Below are 21,037 nucleotides of genomic sequence, written 5' to 3'. Positions count from 1 at the left end.
GTGTGTGTGTGTGTGTGTGTATGTATGTATGTATGTATGTATGTATGTATGTATGTATGTGTGTAATGTATGTATCTATGTATCCATGTATGTATCTATGTATCTGTGTATGATGTATGTCTATATGTATCTCTGTGTATAGGTATAGGTATAGACCAATCATCATCTTACTTTCAAAGGCTGCATCAGTATGCTCGTAAAATAAAATATCTATAACTGTTAGTTTATTGTTCTGTCAGTCCCTCCATATAGCGGTTCTGTTACTTTTTTCATAAACCATATAAATCAAATGCGTTTTCTGATCACTTAGGTTGTAATGAAAATTACCACGGTGAACGGTGCAACCTGATTTGTGATTGTAAAAATGGCGCCCGCTGTGATCGATATAGAGGCTGCCTATGCTCGGCAGGTTGGATGAGTAGAAACTGCGATCAAGGTAAACAATTGTCATATTATGTTATGATTCCCATACGCCTAGCTACGTGTATACGTTGTATATGTCTTAAATAGTAGTTCAAGTTTGTGACTGAATGTTCATTAGAAAACAAACAACGACAAGACGTGCGGCGTATTCAATAAATGTATTGTTCTGAAGGAAAAAAGAGACCAACAGTGTCGATATATCTTTATCACTCTCTCAGCATGTTTGCCGGGATATTTTGGCGTTAATTGCCAATACCAGTGTCTTTGTGACAACAATTCAACATGCAATCCAAAGGACGGCACCTGTGTCTGTATGCCGGGGACGTGTGGAAAGAACTGTCATGTTCGATGTGAATGCGAAAAGGGGGATGGATCCATCTGTGAGCACAGCACTGGAAAATGTATTTGTACTCCTCCAACTCAAGTAAAAGGTGAGATAACATGTATCGACGACAACTGCAGCCCATTAAGATATCATGCAAAACCTTAGTGTTAATGGCAGTTGGCTGAATCTTATTGGAATATGGTATCTTCTGAGTGCATAGTTTAACTTGGATGATTGACTGTAAAGCAAACCCTAAGTTCGTAGATCGTGTCCTTATGACGCAGCAATGTCTAAAGAGTACCTATATATATATATATATATATATATATATATATATATATATATATATATATATATATATATATATATATATATTTATATATAATCCCATGGTATTTTTCTCTGTTTGACGTCATCGTATACGAGTGTTTTTCGCGGAGCCGCACAACTTCGAGCCGAAGGCGAGAAGTTGTGCGGCTCCGCGAAAAACACGAGTATACGATGACGTCAAACAGAGAAAAATACCATGGGATTATATATTTATCACATGAACAGTCTTCTTATTTTTCTTTTGACGTAGATGGATCAAAATTATCGTAACAAATTGCATGAATTTCGTCGCGATTTGTGTTTTACTTACGCGGATTACTTTCATTTAAAGAGCAAAGCGGCCTGTCACCCAGGAGATACTTCATTCATAAATCCCATCAAGCTGAAATTTGCTACATGTGAAAGGGTATCTCCACCAACCAGACGTACGGATTCGGTCACGTGAACGTGTCAATCGTTGTCTCGCGCTGTACCGATGCCAAGGCAAGTTGGCCATCGGCGGACATAGCTTTCACCGTGCTAGCGACGGATAACCATAGTATTCAGAGTTACTTAGAATATTTACAATTATATTTATGAAGTAAATGAGACGACACGATCGAAACAGTAATTCTCATTCTCAGAGATGCCGTGGCTTTCAAAATATCACACAAGTTTACGACCTTTGCGAGCGCGAAAGATTCCGTTCGATGACACACTCATTGCATGTTTATGCCCACAACGTTGCCGTCACCGGTCTCTGCCGTGAACCTACACCTCAAACTGAATAAATGAATCTTCGTCAATCCCGATCTCGGTCATCAATGTTTTCGTCTTACGAACTTTTATGTTTGCATTGACACATATCTCGTCCATGGATACATCCTAATTTTGTTGACGGAAACTCTGTTTTGAGTGTTGTCTGAGTCAACTTTCGAAGTACATGGAATTCCACAGCGCTGCACACACCTCGACAGCTACACACGCGATTGTGCAACACCTTTGGCAAAGCTTGTTCAAAGCTCAGACGAAGCTTCACGCCCAAGCTTCGAATACCAATTTGCGTACCAAGATTATTTGAAGATTCGTGATTTTAACCTTCAGCCAAGGTTTGCCTATTTGTTGAAGCTTTGATGAACCAACCTTAGGCAAAGCTTTGCTGACCAGCTTTGCTGAATCTTTGACCTCCTGACCTTTGTCGAAGCTTCAACGTACCAACCTCTTTCGAAGCTTCCTTTTTTGACCTTTGTCGAAGCTTAAACATTCCAACCTCTTTCGAAGCTTCCTCTTTCTGACCTTTGTTAATCTTCAAACTACCTACCTTTACTGCAGCTTTGATTTCCTGATCTTGTTCGAAGCTTCAGCGTATCAACCATTGTTGAAGCTTCGACCTTCCAACCTTAAATGAATCATTGACCTTCTGACCTTTGACCAATGTTGTCATATGCAACCCTTCTCAAAGCTTTGTGCTGCCAATATTATCTGAAGGTTTATTCCTTTTGAGGTACAGTAGTGGTAACTTTTGATGATTTTTAAAGTAATTTTGTACTAACTTGTTACAGTTGCACTTTCTTGTTCTGTAGATGATACATCATGATGAAATGCCCAGTGTTTGGCTTTTGAACATAAGGCCAAAGTAATTAAATTCTTTGTTTTGCGTCCCCATCCGCTTAGATTTTTTAAGGTTTTCATGAAAAACACACACAGTATATTTGAATAGGAAATTTTATGACATAATCGCTTAACTTTTCTGAACTAAAAATTCTGTTACATTTTTTTATTTGCTGCAATAAAATTACATTGTGTTAATTTTCTTGTGTGTGTTTTTCAGCCGCTTAGACGTGTACCTTTTCCCATTTTGAATGGACGCAAAACAAAGAATTTAATTACTTTGGCCTAACCTACAGGTGCAGTGTATATAGCTTACAATATCGTTGACAATAGAGTGAAATTCAATCCTCAACAATAGCAAAGCACAATACATTTATACAAGTTCTTTTCAGAAATTTAATATCAGTCCTTCATTTTGGCAATTCATGCTGTATGTGGTAGAACTAGAAAATCTAATTGTAAGGCAGATCAAAATTACTGTAAAAATCATCAAAATTTAAGGTTACATCTGCTGTAATTTATCTCAGGTAAGTATTATGAAATGTGACTTATTGCTTTTAAGTTTATTTTCCTAAAGTTTTATTTTTATTTCTCTTTTCTTTCCTTCTGAAATACTCAATAAGTCTTCTTCACACTGGTCTTAAGTTAACTGTGTTTGCCAATGTGTGTTTTACATTTTGCTTTGTTCAAGAATCACAAGGACCAGTTTGATGACATTTTCATTTTTTTTTTTTGAATGTCAGTTATAAGTTCTTGTGTAACTCCTGGAAGCATATTGAAACAATTACTTAGCTCATCAACACAGGGTCAATACATGAATTTGTAAACTACCGTTATTGTTTGCATTTTAACCCTTATCCAGACCAGTGTTCACTTAATTTGTCAACACTAATATCGCAGTCTGTCAATGTACAGGTTGAATTTACAAATTTGACACTGTGTAACTCAGCATGGCTTAGGGAGTAGAAAAAGAAACTGCAGTTGACATTAAGGACAAAAATAGTGAAAAATCATTGAAAGTTACAGAGCCATACCAGCATGTTACATCAAATTGCCTTTTTGTCACACCAATTAATCGTTGTCTTTTCAAGTGATTGTAAGCCCTTGTATATCATCATGTACACAACATATTTTCAGTGAAAACATATTTTAATAAATTCCTTTAAATCAACTTGAACAACAAAAGGCAGCATATTAAATGACACAACATACTACACTAATTTGTTAATTAATTACCTACATCTCTAATTACAATGCAATGTTAATAATACTTTCATTGTCTGTAGTATAGGTACAGAATTACATGTCATTTGATAAATATTGGCAATAGGTGTCAGCAAGTCTACTGTTTAGCTGAAATCACTAAATTTTCCTGAGAATGAGATTTTCTCAGTCTGTATATTCCCCACTCAAATTTAAGATAGGAGCTCAGCATTTTCTGTTTTGGGCACATTTAATTTCTAGGGTTAGAGACAACTACCAACTACAAAATTACCAAGAGCTGTTTCAATGAGAGGCAGCTAGGTTGTCAAGGTTGTCTGGAAGCACTAGGAGTAATTGTACAAACTTGTGATGTTGCAATAAACTCTCCTGCAAATGTGTCATAAAGTGAAAATCAGGAAATTCAGTGTTCAATGGATTGTTAAAAGTGTACTTTTCACGCATGCTTCACGACAGCTACACTTTGGTTTCACAAACTTTTTGCAGGAGTCGTCTCAGGCTTTAAAGCTGTGGATCCGGGGTGGTATATGCCATCACTGTGGTACAGATGTGTTGCTCTAAATCTCTGGAACAGTTCTGATCCCAATGGTTTTGTAGTGTGTAATTTGATACAGCATGGCAGACATGTGGTTGCAAAACCCTTTCCAGGCTGTACATGGCAGTGATTTTCCTTCACTGGCTTGTTATTCAGATAAGTGATCTACAAAAGACAAGCAAAGTAATTCTATTGATGACAATTTGCCAGTATTTTTACATTGCATCACATACATTGTCATGGAAAACCAAATTTAAAATTCTGTCTGCACTTTGTCAATACAGATTTTGGAGTTTGTGTTTCAGTGATTGTTATTGTTTGACAATTGAATTTACACCTGAACATGAATTCATTTACTGACATGCCACACACTATGTGAACAACGTGATTTGGAATCCTGACATATTGACTGCATTGATGAGGAGAGCAAAAAAAATAACAAAAACTTTTCAAAATGTTAACTTCACCCTCTAGCCATACATTTCTCAAGATTTGTTCAAGATAAATTGACTGGTTCTTGTATTCTATTTATTTTCTTTTAATGTTTATGGAAGGCAGACCTTTCTGATTCATGAGAGGAAATTTATATATTTACTAGATCACTGGTCATAAGTGGAAAATCAATGCATACTTTGATCAAGTTGAGAATTTGATAAAAAAACATATTTATAAGTACACCTTGGTATATTAATATTACCTTGTACACTTTTGAGAAAACCTAATAAAGTGTATTAAATACAAAAAAATATTACTGTGAATACAAATAAGATACTGAGAGGATTCAATACTTACAGACAGTTTATTAGGAGAGTCATTCTTTTCCATTGACCAATAACGAAACATTTGGCATAACAGCCTCCCTCAAGAACTTTCATTGAAAAAATTTGAAAAAAAGAAAATCTGTCAATTACTCTTTCGCATCCATGGGTTGCAAACTTAAACTGAGACATTAGCACTTAGGGACACTTCAAATGCAATGTTGGCAAATAGGAACATCTGTCAGATTGAGATGCTACAACCTGATGAAGACAACACGTATTACACAAAATCACGGTCAGGAGCAGCTGCTGGTTTTGCCTGGGTATTTGGGCCGGACGGTAAAACCAAATTTTGCCATCCGATCCAAGCTACAAACCTCGAGCCACTACTATACTGCAGCTAAGTCAGCGGTCAGGAGTGACCGTGAAAAATCTGGGACTGTATATCGATCGTGTCAGAACATTCAGGGAGACAAAACCACTTTGAATTGATAAAGGCGTCCTTCTGCAGATCTGGTGACCATACATCGCGTCGTGGTGCGATTTTGTCAAACAATCATCGATAAGCCCACTGCTGATACTTTAGTTTTGTTGGTCATGATATTTTCCATATATTTTTCACGAAATTACTCCATTTGTTTAAAGATTAGCCAGGTACAACGTTCATTTTCATTTTTTCGATGTAAAGTATTCACAGAAGGTAATTTTGAAACATTTTGTCGTCTGCATACGTTACGCGGCGCGTGGCAACTTACCTTGAATTTGAAGATCGTGTAAGATCCGGGAAAACATTCTGGTCTTTTGATAAATCCTCTTCGGAGCCCTCGCAAAATGTTCAGCAGTCAGATCTCCGTCTCTTCCTACCTACATGCTTATAGTGAAGTCCACTATGTTTGCCAGATCGTTTGTCAAAGCCAGATTACCAGGACGAGCACGAAAAACAACATTCAAATTCTTGTATATAACCTCGTTTTCATTTCAAGATGGACGATGTTATGTTGCCGAAACCACTTTTGAGAAAGATTCTCGGTCAAGTGCAAGTGAAAATACGTTAGAATTATAATGTTTGATATGATATTGAACTTTATGATGAAGCAATTTTTCCACTCAAAAAGCGAAATCGCCTGTAAAACACGCTTTTCAGTGTAGTTTCCGCATTCTCGGTCGCTTCTTTTTTGCTTATCCCTCAAGGTGTAATACGGACACCCCTCTTTTTACATGGTATATGACCAGCGCTGACGACACACACCCCTTCACGCGACATACCTATTAGAAACAACTATCTGAAGGTTCAAATCAAATCTTCAACAAATGTTCCCGGTGCGAAGCTTTATTTAACCTTCTGAAGGTAACCTTTGTCCAACCTTTCAGAAAACTATGGTTGTCGAAAGGTTCAGTATAAACATTTGACTAAGGTTCTAAGGCTGAAGCTCTATTTAACCTTGTGAAAGTAACCTTCGTCTAACCTTTCGGAAAACTAAGGTTGTCGAAAGGTTCATTGTGAACATTTGACGAAGGTTCTAAGGCTGAAGTTGTATTTAACCTTCGAAAATAAGCTCATTCAAACTTTGGGCATTAACCTTTGTACAAGATTGCAATACAACCTTTGACTTGGATTTTTTTGAATCAAAGCTTTGTCTAAGCTTCAGCATGAACGCCAGCACAACCTTGGAGGGAATCGACCTTCAACAAAGGTGGTGCACAATCGCGTGTGTAATGTCTTCGCTATGTAGCATTATGCCGCGCTGCAAGTTTGATTCCGAGCGAGACTTTACGGAGTTTTTGTGTCATTAAGGAAATTGATCGTTGTTAGTCGAATGACTTTAGGCTTGTGCCTCCTATGTCGCTTTCCCGAAGATTATACTATACTCATTTATTCAGTTTGAGGTGTAGGTTTCGGTTTTATCGCCAACCGGGATCGCCAGGTACGACGTCCACACGACTCGACTGGAGCCGAGACGTTACTGAGCCATTAAAATAACGATCGTCGGTATCTCCATTCGATTCTCGGGAAAAGCTATTGTTTTAGCGACTTGAAATTTCGTTGGACAAATATGCCTTCTATGTTTCCATGTCTGGATTTATCGGGTCACCTTTTTGTAAAAATAACGTTCGAGCTAGCACGGCATCGATCACAACAAATCTGTTCGTGTCGCGACGCCTGCATGTATGAGCGGTACCATGAAAGAAAAAAGTTCCGGTTGATGACGTACAACAGGGGTAATCCGGATTTCTTATCCGTCCTGTTCTACGTCACACAGGTGGGAATTCGGGCCAGTTCATGTGATAAATATATATATATATATATATATTTTGGTGTGGATCGTATCAATAAATCAAAAAAACGCACTTGAAGAAGCTCTTGGTATAGAGCTAAACGCCCTCAAAGTGTAGAAACTATGGTGTCATAGTGCTGTTTAGTCATATATATATATATATATATATATATATATATATATATATATATATATATATATATATATATATATGTGTGTGTGTGTGTGTGTGTGTGTGTGTGTGTGTGTGTGTATATATATAAAATTTTTATATATCAATGTTTTCCTCTTAAATAGACAAAACTAGTGTTGTAGAAACTGGTCAGAGAGGATTACACTATCTACAATACCTTTATATAATGCTTGCCATTACTATTGTTGGACTGTTTCTTATACCAACGTGTGTTGCGTGTGGTGTACGTCGTCATCGCCAACAAAGTGGGTTCAAAGCAATAATTGACACTGAATTCGACGACTATCTACAGGTAATTGGTCTCCATACTTTAGAGTATTCACAAAAATGCGGGTATGTATGTCCGATCGGATAATATGTACATGCATACATTACATATATTCACAAATACATTCACCCACAAATACATACATACATACATACATACATACATACATACATACATACATACATACATACATACATACATACATACATACAGACAGACAGACAGACAGACAGACAGACAGACAGACAGACATACATACATACATACATACATACATACATACATACATACATACATACATACATACATACATACATACATACATACATACATACATACATACATACATACATACATACATACATACATACATGCATGCATGTATGCATGTATGCATGTATACATACATACATACGAATGGTTGTTAGGTCGGAAGGTAAGATTCTTAATTCATATGCTGATGCTGATTTTTAAAATCTTATATGCCTTATAAATATCTAAAGGTATGTTTAATAGTTAAATGCTCACTGCAATTCTATAACAAAGCAGTGTTTCCTATGCGCAAATCATCAGAATTCACATGAGTGGCTACTCCAGATGTCATCCTTGGAGAAAGAGTACAGTACGTAGGCTCGCAAACCTAATTTGCAATCTATCGTAAATTAATGGTTTCATTTAGGAACTGCTTCATGAACAACCCGATATTCGGAGTGAGTGGAGCCTGGAAAGGAATATGATAAAAATACAGAGAGAAATCGGATGTGGAGAGTTTGGAAGGATTGAATTGGCAGAATTCCGAAGGGGGAAGGCAACCTGCCTTGTTGCAGTGAAATCGTTGATCTCTGGTAAATGTTTTCATATTAAGAATGAATTTGTGTTCTAGAAATCATGAAAAAGTTATCAAAAAGTCCGTAATATCTTTCCTGTACTTGAAAAATGCAGTTATCTTTATTTTGTGTTCATATTCTCACGATTATGATAACATTTGATTTGGTCTTTCTCTGTTATAAATATAGGACGGTGTCTTCCAGTCTCATACCGCGACTTTTGTCATGAGATCCTGTGCTTGAAGAGACTGCACGGTCATCCAAATATCATCAACTTTCTCGGAATAGTTATTTCGGGCGGTAAGCAATTTTAACTTTGATGTTTGTTCAGCCAACTAAACAACGATGATGATGGTTATTATTATTTGAGATTTAGAATGTTGATTTACGAAACTTTCTTACGACGATTCACCTCTCACAATTTCACATTGACTTGGAAAGACCATAGAAAAGTAATTTCTTTACTTAAGTTTACGGCAGTGACCTTTTGTATTAAAATTGATATTACCTTTCTCGTTTTTGAACCTTTCCATGCAGACCCAAAGTATATAATCGTCGAATACGCTGCACGCGGTGACCTACTGAGCTACGTGCAAGCTTTCAGAAACCAAGGTGTTACATTTCGTGAAGAAGAAAGATTGGTACGGATGGCTACGGACATAACGTTTGCCCTGCAACATATGGACATGGAACGGGTCGGTGTTTGTATTTCTGTCGTACTGTTCGGAAGTGCCTCTTTTACTTTTTCGAAAAAGCCTGTATATTCATTAGTTGTTAAAGAATGTCGTACATCCTTTTTTCAGTTTATTCATCGTGACCTTGCATGTAGAAACGTTCTTATAATGGAGGATTACATCGCCAAGATTGGTGACTTTGGTTTGAGTCGCGACATCTACGAAACAGGTCGATATTGGAAGAACCCCTGGGTAAATATACTGTTAATCAAGATTAAAGTGATTTCAAATCGTTGGCATGGATTTTAAAATGATAAACCTGGAAAGACCTAACCTTGAAGGTCATATGCACAGCAATTGTTATCCAATTTTAAGCTCATCCTTCATTATATCATACATAATGCCACCGAGGATTAATCGTAAAACGTTAAGTTGATGCCTACACTGTTATTTCCAAACCTTCAATGAATTTGCGTAATTCTTTATGGTCAGTGATATGAGTTGGCGTATTGATGCAAACTCGTTGAAAATACTACGAAATTACTTTTTTATATTGCTAATTGCATAATTATTGCAATGGTCAAACCTGAGCTATACAGAGGCTGACGAGCCTAAACGAGAGAGCACACTAAATCGTAAGGTTTTACCAACGCACTGCTCTCTGTGTAGATGATCAGTAGGGCAAAATATAAACAAAAGAGACAGCCTTTATTATTATAAACGTATGTCGAGATCATAAATAGTCAATATATTTCTTCAAGGAGGTTTTGCTGGCAAAAGGTTGCTCTTGGGAATCAATAGATTCGTTAACAGTGCAAATGTCTGTTCCTTCAGAAAGATTTGAACTCTATCATTTGCAGAATGTCAGACGTTGTTGACTTAATGTATAAAACGTATGGCCATCATCTTATAAACATAAATTTTGAGAAGCCACAAGACTTTTGACAAAAACACTTAACTCAGATTGTTGTCTCAAAGACGATTCTAATACTGATGCTTGTTTACTTGTCAACAGTCACAGTGCCAGGGACCACTGCCTTTCAAATGGATGCCACCGGAATTTATGACTCAAGGCATCTTCGAGACGAAAGGTGACATGTAAGTGATGGAGAGAGAGAGAGAGAGAGAGAGAGAGAGAGAGAGAGAGAGAGAGAGAGAGAGAGAGAGAGAGAGAGAGAGAGAGAGAGAGAGAACATAGTTATTATTGTTAAAGATCGTGTTAACAAACCTTCGGTGGTAATTAATGCTTCTTGGCGTAAGTCGCGTAATTATAAAACTTACATGCTGCCGATAACGCCTTCAAAATTTTGCCCAATGTGTTTCGTGAAAGTGTTTAAATTTAACGTCCAGTCAGAGCCCTTAATAACTTAAAAATCATATAGAAGCACACAGTTATTCATGACCTAATGAGAATTGTTTTATTTTTTATTTCCCTGTATAGCTGGTCGTATGGAGTTATGCTTTGGGAGATTGCAACTCTAGGTTAGTTATACCCCATAGCAATATTTTAAATTAATTGTGAAGGTCACCTTATTGACATCCACTATTTTGCAAATTTAAGCGTTTGATCAAAGGTTTTTCGAATCTCCACCAAGGTGAAACGCCATTTTCAAATGTTCCTGCGCATATGATGGTGTCATTGCTTCTGGACGGAAAGAGACTTCCACAACCGGAAAACTGTACGGACAATCTGTAAGTTGTTATATAGAAGTAGTAGTAGTAGTAGTAGTAGTAGTAGTAGTAGTAGTAGTAGTAGTAGTAGTAGTAGTGTTATAAGAGTAAGTCTTGTAACTTGTTTTGTTTCTCTATAGTAACAAGACTATATATAATATTACATCTTCCTGTGATAAATAACCTTTCTGAAACCATACCAATTTTTACACATCGAAATATTCAAAATGGGTAAAATTTTAACCATTGGTATACCTGGATAGCATCAGCAAAAACTATCTGTCTCTAAGATTTGTCCTTCCCTCTCAGTAATCATTTCACAAGAAATTCTGCAGTATTTTTGCACATAGATGAACCAATATGTGCGAACGCAAGTATTGAGCAGCTGGGCTAACATCTGAGATAATATCGACAATATTCTTTATGAGCAAAAGAAAATCTAACTCGTCTTGAACATACAAACATTTTCAGTATTAGACAGCGAAGCCACTGCAGTGAACTGCGATAAAACTGCTCATTTATTAGTTTCAGCTGTAGCCAGCTGGCAAAGTCGACAACATCGTATGTCCTATTGAGACATTTTGTCTGGGGAAGTTGAAATAATAGAGATTTGTAAATGGACCAGTGCATGGTAATGTTACATTGTATCTTAATCTTGAACACAGGGTGCCAATCGTAAACTCTCATTTACAACCCCAGACAGAGCTAGTTTTACCTTTGGACAAGCAGAGTTTTTGTCTGTATCAAGTAGCCTTGATCTACACTAAAGTGGCCACGGATGTAACAGAAACTGTCCAGTAAAACACACTACACGCCAATCTGCCAGCAGGCTACAACTGAAACTAATTAGTGTAAGCAGGTTTATTGCAGTTCTCTGCAGTAGCTTCGCTGTCTAATACTGAAAATGGTTGTAACGTCCTTGGGACAATTTAAAGAATCTTCTGAAAACGAGCTCATATCAAATTGTGATTCGATTTGTACAAGTTACACAACATACTATACCTGCGCAAGTACCAAAAATTCACAACATAAAGATTCAAAGATACAAGTTTCAAATAAAACACTAATGAGCAGCTGCATTTTCAGTTTTCCATTCCCAACATTCCAATTACGAAATAAACGAGTTTTCTATTGACGATAAAGTATTAATATACATCATGCTTTCAATTCCTTTCGTTTTCGAATAAAGAACTATACGACAATTTTCATGGACAAGTACCGTAATTTCAAGGAAACCGTCGTCAAAATATATTTTTTAATTTTCTGGTCATTGAAAGTGAGAATCTATTTCATAATCGGAAAATACTTACGCGTCCGATTTATCCATGCATTTCCCCATGTTTCAGAGCCTATCGCTCGTGACAACGCTTGTAACTGCATTGACTGAACCGAAGCTGTGCACATAAGGAATAAAGCTTATAAAGCTCATAAATTTCGATGTCGGAGACCAACGTATTTCCTTTATTTGCTGGCTAATGTGAAACTCTGAAACGAATAGCCTTGGGTGACACGGGCAAAATGCATTCGGTGCGGTCCTCAAAATCAAGAAAAGAGATAATTTATATAAATTGTTCGTCGTTCTTATCCCCTAATCTGTAGTGACTAAATCATTGTGCACATGCTCCACTTAAGAACAAGCACAAGTGACAGAAACGCTGACTTAAAACGCCGAACAATCTACTCACCAATGCCGTTTTCAGGTTTATCTCAAAGTAGATTTATAATTTGATAATTTGTCCCTTACCCTTACTTGATCCATCTATTCGGGGTCTGAGTAACAATACGAAAGCCTAGTATACAGTAAGGAATTATTTCGCATCAACAATTTTACTGGTTTCACCTAACTGTAAATGAGTATCGTCAGTGTTTCGGGGTCGGGTAGAATGATTGCAATCGATCAGCACCGTTTATGAATGAAATTGTATTAAACATTCATTATCTGCCGCTACCTCCAAATCCAAATTATTATATTCTAGGCGTAAGGTATTAGTCATAGTAAATTGGAGATGCAGACACTAAAAAAAATAGTTTTCCTTTTCTTAGTATAACTAACATTACAAACTGGTCTACACCTCTAGGTACGCTATTATGCGAAAATGTTGGCAATCGCAACCCGAAGACATACTATACCTGCGCAAGAACCAAAAATTCACAACATAAAGATTCAAAGATACAAGTTTCAAATAAAACACTAATGAGCAGCTGAATTTTCAGTTTTCCATTCCCAACATTCCAATTATGAAATAAACGAGTTTTCTATTGACGATAAAGTATTCATATACATCATGCTTTCAATTCCTTTCGTTTTCGAATAAAGAACTATACGACAATTTTCATGGACAAGTACCGTAATTTCAAGGAAACCGTCGTCAAAATATATTTTTTAATTTTCTGGTCATTGAAAGTGAGAATCTATTTCATAATCGGAAAATACTTACGCGTCCGATTTATCCATGCATTTCCCCATGTTTCAGAGCCTATCGCTCGTGACAACGCTTGTAACTGCATTGACTGAACCGAAGCTGTGCACATAAGGAATAAAGCTTATAAAGCTCATAAATTTCGATGTCGGAGACCAACGTATTTCCTTTATTTGCTGGCTAATGTGAAACTCTGAAACGAATAGCCTTGGGTGACACGGGCAAAATGCATTCGGTGCGGTCCTCAAAATCAAGAAAAGAGATAATTTATATAAATTGTTCGTCGTTCTTATCCCCTAATCTGTAGTGACTAAATCATTGTGCACATGCTCCACTTAAGAACAAGCACAAGTGACAGAAACGCTGACTTAAAACGCCGAACAATCTACTCACCAATGCCGTTTTCAGGTTTATCTCAAAGTAGATTTATAATTTGATAATTTGTCCCTTACCCTTACTTGATCCATCTATTCGGGGTCTGAGTAACAATACGAAAGCCTAGTATACAGTAAGGAATTATTTCGCATCAACAATTTTACTGGTTTCACCTAACTGTAAATGAGTATCGTCAGTGTTTCGGGGTCGGGTAGAATGATTGCATCGATCAGCACCGTTTATGAATGAAATTGTATTAAACATTCATTATCTGCCGCTACCTCCAAATCCAAATTATTATATTCTAGGCGTAAGGTATTAGTCATAGTAAATTGGAGATGCAGACACTAAAAAAAATAGTTTCCTTTCTTAGTATAACTAACATTACAAACTGGTCTACACCTCTAGGTACGCTATTATGCGAAAATGTTGGCAATCGCAACCCGAAGACATACTATACCTGCGCAAGAACCAAAAATTCACAACATAAAGATTCAAAGATACAAGTTTCAAATAAAACACTAATGAGCAGCTGAATTTTCAGTTTTCCATTCCCAACATTCCAATTATGAAATAAACGAGTTTTCTATTGACGATAAAGTATTCATATACATCATGCTTTCAATTCCTTTCGTTTTCGAATAAAGAACTATACGACAATTTTCATGGACAAGTACCGTAATTTCAAGGAAACCGTCGTCAAAATATATTTTTTTAATTTTCTGGTCATTGAAAGTGAGAATCTATTTCATAATCGGAAAATACTTACGCGTCCGATTTATCCATGCATTTCCCCATGTTTCAGAGCCTATCGCTCGTGACAACGCTTGTAACTGCATTGACTGAACCGAAGCTGTGCACATTAAGGAATAAAGCTCATAAAGCTCATAAAATTCGATGTCGGAGACCAACGTATTTCCTTTATTTGCTTGCTAATATGAAACTCTGAAACAAATAGCCTTGGGTGACACGGACAAAATGCATTCGGTGCGGGCCTCAAAATCAAGATTTTCTTTTTCAATAAAGCTGCATTTGAATTTAAGGTTCCCAGAGTCGTTTAAAACCGTTGATTTTGTGTAATAATCATTGATTTATTCAATTGTATGTACAACGTGGTTCTCTCGAAATTGTCTCTCATAAACTTCCATCGATATACTGAATAATGGTAGACTTCTAGGAGACCCCATTTTAAAAACCAACGGTTAACATCGTCAACCATCTATTGCATTCGCTATCTTTGACAATGTTATCGACTGCAATATTTATTTCTTAATCATATATTACAATATCTTTCTAAACGACTCAACGACTTAATTGAACTGATAAATCATCGATAAACAATGAAACTAGAAAAGAGATAATTTATATAAATTGTTCGTCGTTCTTATCCCCTAATCTGTAGTGACTAAATCATTGTGCCCATGCTCCACTTAAGAACAAGCACAAGTGACAGAAACGTTGACGTAAAACGCCGAACAATCTACTCACCAATGCCGTTTTCAGGTTTATCTCAAAGTAGATTTATAATTTGATAATTTGTCCCTTACCCTTACTTGATCCATCTATTCGGGGTCTGAGTAACAATACGAAAGCCTAGTATACAGTAAGGAATTATTTCGCATCAACAATTTTACTGGTTTCACCTAACTGTAAATGAGTATCGTCAGTGTTTCGGGGTCGGGTAGAATGATTGCAATCGATCAGCACCGTTTATGAATGAAATTGTATTAAACATTCATTATCTGCCGCTACCTCCAAATCCAAATTATCATATTCTAGGCGTTAGGTATAAGTCATAGTAAATTGGAGATGCAGACACTAAAAAAACTAGTTTTCCTTTTCTTAGTATAACTAACATTACAAACTGGTCTACACCTCTAGGTACGCTATTATGCGAAAATGTTGGCAATCGCAACCCGAAGACAGACCTAATGCTCAGGATCTTACAAATGAATTGAAAGACTTATTTACAAAAGAAAAGGTAATTTAAAACGTTAGTTTTCTTTCATAAGGAAAGCTAACATTCAACACATTCACACACGAACAAATAAACAAAAAACAGACACACACACAACAGGCGTTCATTGAAATTACATTGTTGGGTTTTACTCGTAAAAATGGATTGCCACCACTAGCTCTTTACTAGAAATTCACATTACATCGTGATTTTTTAATCTGGCCGAATGTATATTTCTCTTAAATTTCCACAGAAATTCTTCAAAACTGTCGTCCCGGATGCATTGGGTGTGGAGTGAACCTACTTGTGCGTAACGAGTCAAAGTACGGCTATAGTGCTCGAATACGAAGTGATATCTATCAAAGTTTGTGTAACATCCAATAGGTATTGCCTCGTGCTATCTTGAAAAATGTGCATTTTTATCGCTTCAAGTTCTGAAAATATTGCAACAAAATTTGTTGTCCTGGCTCCATACCCAAACCTTGACAAAATAAGTAGCAGTCGGACGTTTCAATCAGGCATCGCAATTATCATCCGTTTTCCCGCTATTTATCAGTGAAGAGAGATAACAAACCACTTTGAGATGGCGGCCACAAGCTGTTTTTCACAGGAAAACGTCCTAGTCTTTAAAGGAACCGTGCAACAGTTAGTCAAAAACGAGCCAATCCAGCGAGACTAAAAAACTGGTGCATGTTGAACGATGGACGCTAAAGCATACAAAAACAGTTCGCAGTTCAGGAAAGTTAGAAATATTGTTGAGTTCCTTCTCACAGCAGTGAGCTGCTACTGGAAACCATTTTATATTTCTCAAATGTTATTTTTACGTTGAATATTCTTTAGCAATACAAATGTGTCCATTGTATTGACGACAATGGTTTGTTATTCTGTGAATCTGTTTGAGTTCTCAATATTTATTTACAATGTGATTGCACTCAGTTTAAATAAGACTACTGTCTAAATTGTTACTAGTTGTTAATACGCATGATGTAAAATAAAATACCCTTCCCCCTGTGTTCAAGTTTTGAAGCATAAACGTTCGAACGAATGGTATTGTTTAGAATAAAATCTTCCTTTAGTTACTGTTGCTCTCCGTCGATATTTTACCCGCTTCTCAACATTAGGGAAATGGCGTTGATGTGCCCTTGTCTTCGATGTAATACACTGAATGACGAATGGACGTTCATGCGAGGCTTTCTATAAGCAAACTATAAAACAAAAGTATTACAGTACATGATGTAATGTCTCGCTCAGTCTAGTTAGGGATGTTGTTAACTTCCCGTTTTTCAATGTGTCAAGTAAAGCGATTTACTGAGTTCTGAACCACCATCGGACTCTGGCTACACCTAAAGCACACTGTCTTATGACAGCTCACGAAAGACTCGACCAAATAAGAGTTGTGCCATGACAATGCACTCCACTTTGTAATTCCCAGCGTTGATCATCTCTCCCAACTTAATTTCTCGAAGACTAATACCAGAAATATGTGGAATTTGCATAATTCTTTACTATTTCATGCATAGTTCGGATACAGATCAAGAAAGAGGATATTGCTAAACATCTATATAGGAATACAGTCCTCGGAACTGCGCTCAAAGGTCGTATGGGACCCATTCGACCAATGTAAACACTGTATCCAAGGTACGATGGTGATTGATGAAAGTTAAAACATGTCTGTCATAATCGTCGTCGTATAATTTAAATGTTGCAGCTATGGCGATGAGGTGCATGTAGACATCATGCACGAAATACATTGTTTGTAAACAAACTCGCTCAGGTGCAGTTCCGACGACCATTTCCCTTTAAGAGGTAGGTATGATGTAACAATGACTGACCGAAAACAGAAAAACTAGTAATAGAAACATCTGCGTCCATATTTCTGACCCAAAATGATTGAAATATCGTTCTAAGCTCTAAGCGTTCAGAAGACTTTGGAAATTTGATTAAATAATCACTATTATGATTTGAGCTTGCTTTGTAAGTTTTTCATAATAGTTCCTTCGGTTAAATCACCCCGATTTGACAAGTTTTAAGCAAAATAATGAAGCTGGTGACTGAGTCATGAACAATATACTCTAAAAAGTTGATATTACTCAAAGCAGCACATCTCCATCTAGACTATGACTTTTCCCTTTAGCAATTAAGACTGCTTCAAATCTTTGCATCTTATATCTCAAAGAGACACTGAGTTCTTCACAATCCAAGAATTGTGGCCCAACTTTGCTCGGCGGTACTTATCTTTGTTTAGATTACTATATGTACAAGTCCTAATTGATTGATTATTTACCAACAAATATGTCTTTCACGCATAGCTCTGACGCCAGCCACCCTTCAAACTTTAACTTTTTCCTCCTTTGATGTCACGAATAATTCGGATGTAATGTACAAAGTCACTTGATGTAATATCAGGCACGTACTTCAGGTTTTGTATTGTTGTTCCACATATTGTTGATACCTGAAAATAACAAAAAATTACTGTTGGAGTTCTGTTAACTATACATCTAGAGCAATTGAAATTTTGGCAGGGCCAGTGACTTATCTTTGCCGCTTTTGTATTTCAACACATGCATCATACTCAAAGGGATATATATATAAGCTGTAACTTGTGACCAGTTTTTCAGTATTCTGCTTCCGTATATCAACTACCCTATCTGACCCTAATCCGTTAGAAGTCATGCTGAAATTTCGAGTATTTTGTCAACACATGTTGTATGTGTGTAAAGATTATCGTGTATATTTTAAAAATGGATTCTAGTCCGGACTTGAATACATTTTTCAAGAATAACAATTGGAATTATACTCATATAGGCTGTAATGCTAAATACTCGGCATTGAATTACAGCTTGGAGATTCAATGCAAAACGCGTAGGGAAACCAAAAAAACAAAAGTTCTGAAAATAGCCAAAAGATACAGCTTGGAGCTTAATCACATTACACCATTACCATAATTTGCTCAGAATGTTGCGATTGTAAACGAAATTTTCGTCTAACAAACAAGAGAGCGAGGGCATACGGCTCGTTAACTTACGCCATTTTGCGCTTGTTTTTTAAAACAAAGGAATCATGCAAAGAATGACCCTCTATGAAAATGGGTTATACGAAGCGAAGCTCTTTCCTATCCCTATTTTCGCTCGCACTCCGCAGCGCTAAAATTAGGAGCGTGCGGATACTGAAAGGGTAACTGACAGCGACTGGGAAAAAAAGAAGAAGCTAATATTTGATATTACCGAACAGACCCGATCTGACCTCCATGCAGAAGTTACATCTTTTGTCGTTCCACCCCTCCTGCAATGGTATCGTCCTGTCTAACGTTGTTGGATACTATGTGCGTACGCATTACACTCTCAGACGTTCGAGCCGGCAGCTTCAAAGGTATGTTTGAATGTTTTCCTGTAAACTTGTTCTGTCTTCGAAGCATTGAAAACTTGCAATAATGATCAGAAGATCTAGCTGTAACACTGATGAGCGTATTCTATGTCGATTTTAGCTAATGTTTTATCTATTAAAAATGTGTCTGTTTGAAAGCGGCACGTCAGCGTTGACGACCCTGTCACCTGCAGCTTGGTTTATGGTGTTCCTTAAGTGATCTGTTTGAACATTTGTGGGAATGATCTCTTCGCCCAGGCTTCTTCAAAAAATTAAACCGATGGAAACGTTTATAGATGACAGGACCTTTGAAAAGTGATTCTTTTAGACTCTATTTCCCAAATGGCAGGTGTTTGCAAACACACATTTCTGTTTCGTAGTCTATTTACATATAGGCCAAATTTGACTACAGTGTTATATTCTTCTGTCTGATGATTGCAGAATGCATGAAACTTAAGTAACAGATATCATTACTTTGTATACTTGAAGTAACTTTGTGTTATTATTTATAACGCTCTTGTTCCAAGTCGATCTCACCTCCAATCCCGAAATAAAATTTTAGGCTGATTGGCAACGTTTTGATATGACTTGCATATCTTTATCAAGCCAGTGACTAAAATAGGCACTCATGCGCAAGATGAACAAGAGGGTGAAACCAAAAAAAACTATAGGGGGTGGAGACATGAAAATATAAGAAACTAGTCGTGTATTGAAGTCGGCTCGTAATCATTCAGTCCATTAGGATACATTGTGTCGGCCCTATGTATTCAGAGACTTTCCAGCTCTTTGAACAAAGTCGCGTTAGGGACATGACATAAAAGTATGGCTGAGAGAGCATTATCTTGGAGAGTATGTCCTGGTGGTCGAAAATGTGGAACAACATATGGTGATCTGTCCGCCCTACTTGTTCTAATGTTAGAACGATGACCATTCAATCTTAAGTGGAAGGGTTGGATTGTTTTATCGATGTATTGGAAATCGTGTCATCTTGTGTCATAAAGTTCAAAGAATCATTTCTTTGGAATTTAAACATTAGGGAGATGATTAGTTTTCCTTCATATATGATAGATATTGTTGCAGACGTGCTTCCATGGTATTGTTGTCACCAAAAGTGGCGGGATAGTGGTGGGTTAAGACGATGAGACCGGCAACATCGACGTATAATATGCATTTAATAATCAGAAGCGTTAAAACACATTGATATGCTCCCTGTAATTTCTGTTGAACACGGCTTACATTACAGCCATAAGCCGCATCCGGAAATCACTAACCGTCAAAAGATTTCTCCAAACTCCCTGTTTTATATAAAGCAGTGAAATTTATTTCTGAAAAGTGCAACCTTGGTAGATAAACCATGTAATGTCTAGCCGCATGCTCCAAAGCTTGGATGTCTCCAAGGTTAGAGGTCAGACGAATTATTTTAGGGTTGATGGTTGACACTTAAACGCATTCTCCTTCATTCAAAGGAATACGAGTCTAACTTCTGCATTCAACAATACTTCCATACACCCTAATCTATTTTGAGCTGCACGACTGCTCTTCGCTGACACACGTTATACTTCATCTTTGTTTGACACAGTTGGTACATGACAAACGTAACTTAATTGTTACACAGTATGTCGTTTCATACATTTCCCCTATGTTTCCTAAACTTTATCAGATACCTATGCCCATATCGCTCCCTTCAGATGACGTTTACCATAAAATATCAGCAATGATACATTACGGTAAACGACGAGAGACGCATGTTAACGTCATCGGTTATAGGGTGTTTTAGAGGACAAGGAACAATATTTAGGGAAGTTAAATACAGGAATGATAGGCGCAAGTG

At 36.9% G+C, this 21,037-nt stretch overlaps 1 protein-coding gene and 1 long non-coding RNA gene across 2 annotated transcripts in view; one reads left to right on the top strand and one right to left on the bottom strand.

The window, feature by feature from the left end:
• The window catches only part of LOC139139692 (fibroblast growth factor receptor homolog 1-like), a 34,206-nt gene extending 16,404 nt beyond the window's left edge, over positions 1 to 17,802 (top strand). Inside the window, exons 13-24 of the mRNA XM_070708551.1 lie at positions 311 to 436; positions 642 to 854; positions 7,756 to 7,943; positions 8,599 to 8,764; positions 8,936 to 9,046; positions 9,284 to 9,441; positions 9,550 to 9,672; positions 10,436 to 10,518; positions 10,862 to 10,902; positions 11,016 to 11,112; positions 15,768 to 15,867; positions 16,097 to 17,802. Of these exons, the coding sequence (XP_070564652.1) occupies positions 311 to 436; positions 642 to 854; positions 7,756 to 7,943; positions 8,599 to 8,764; positions 8,936 to 9,046; positions 9,284 to 9,441; positions 9,550 to 9,672; positions 10,436 to 10,518; positions 10,862 to 10,902; positions 11,016 to 11,112; positions 15,768 to 15,867; positions 16,097 to 16,141 (1,451 nt within the window). The 3' untranslated portion in view covers positions 16,142 to 17,802. The remainder of the gene's footprint in view (positions 1 to 310; positions 437 to 641; positions 855 to 7,755; positions 7,944 to 8,598; positions 8,765 to 8,935; positions 9,047 to 9,283; positions 9,442 to 9,549; positions 9,673 to 10,435; positions 10,519 to 10,861; positions 10,903 to 11,015; positions 11,113 to 15,767; positions 15,868 to 16,096) is intronic.
• Positions 4,382 to 6,262, bottom strand: LOC139141154 (uncharacterized). Its single transcript, XR_011554143.1, has 3 exons — positions 5,938 to 6,262; positions 5,217 to 5,292; positions 4,382 to 4,589 (listed from the first exon to the last, which is right to left on the bottom strand). It is a non-coding gene; the product is annotated as an uncharacterized lncRNA (long non-coding RNA).
• Positions 17,803 to 21,037: the final 3,235 nt, after the last annotated feature.

This window comes from Ptychodera flava, chromosome 9, assembly GCF_041260155.1.
Source record: "Ptychodera flava strain L36383 chromosome 9, AS_Pfla_20210202, whole genome shotgun sequence".
Classification (NCBI taxonomy): domain Eukaryota; kingdom Metazoa; phylum Hemichordata; class Enteropneusta; family Ptychoderidae; genus Ptychodera; species Ptychodera flava.
The sequence above is the reverse complement of the archived record's forward strand: the minus strand, read 5'-3'. Positions and strand labels throughout refer to the sequence as shown.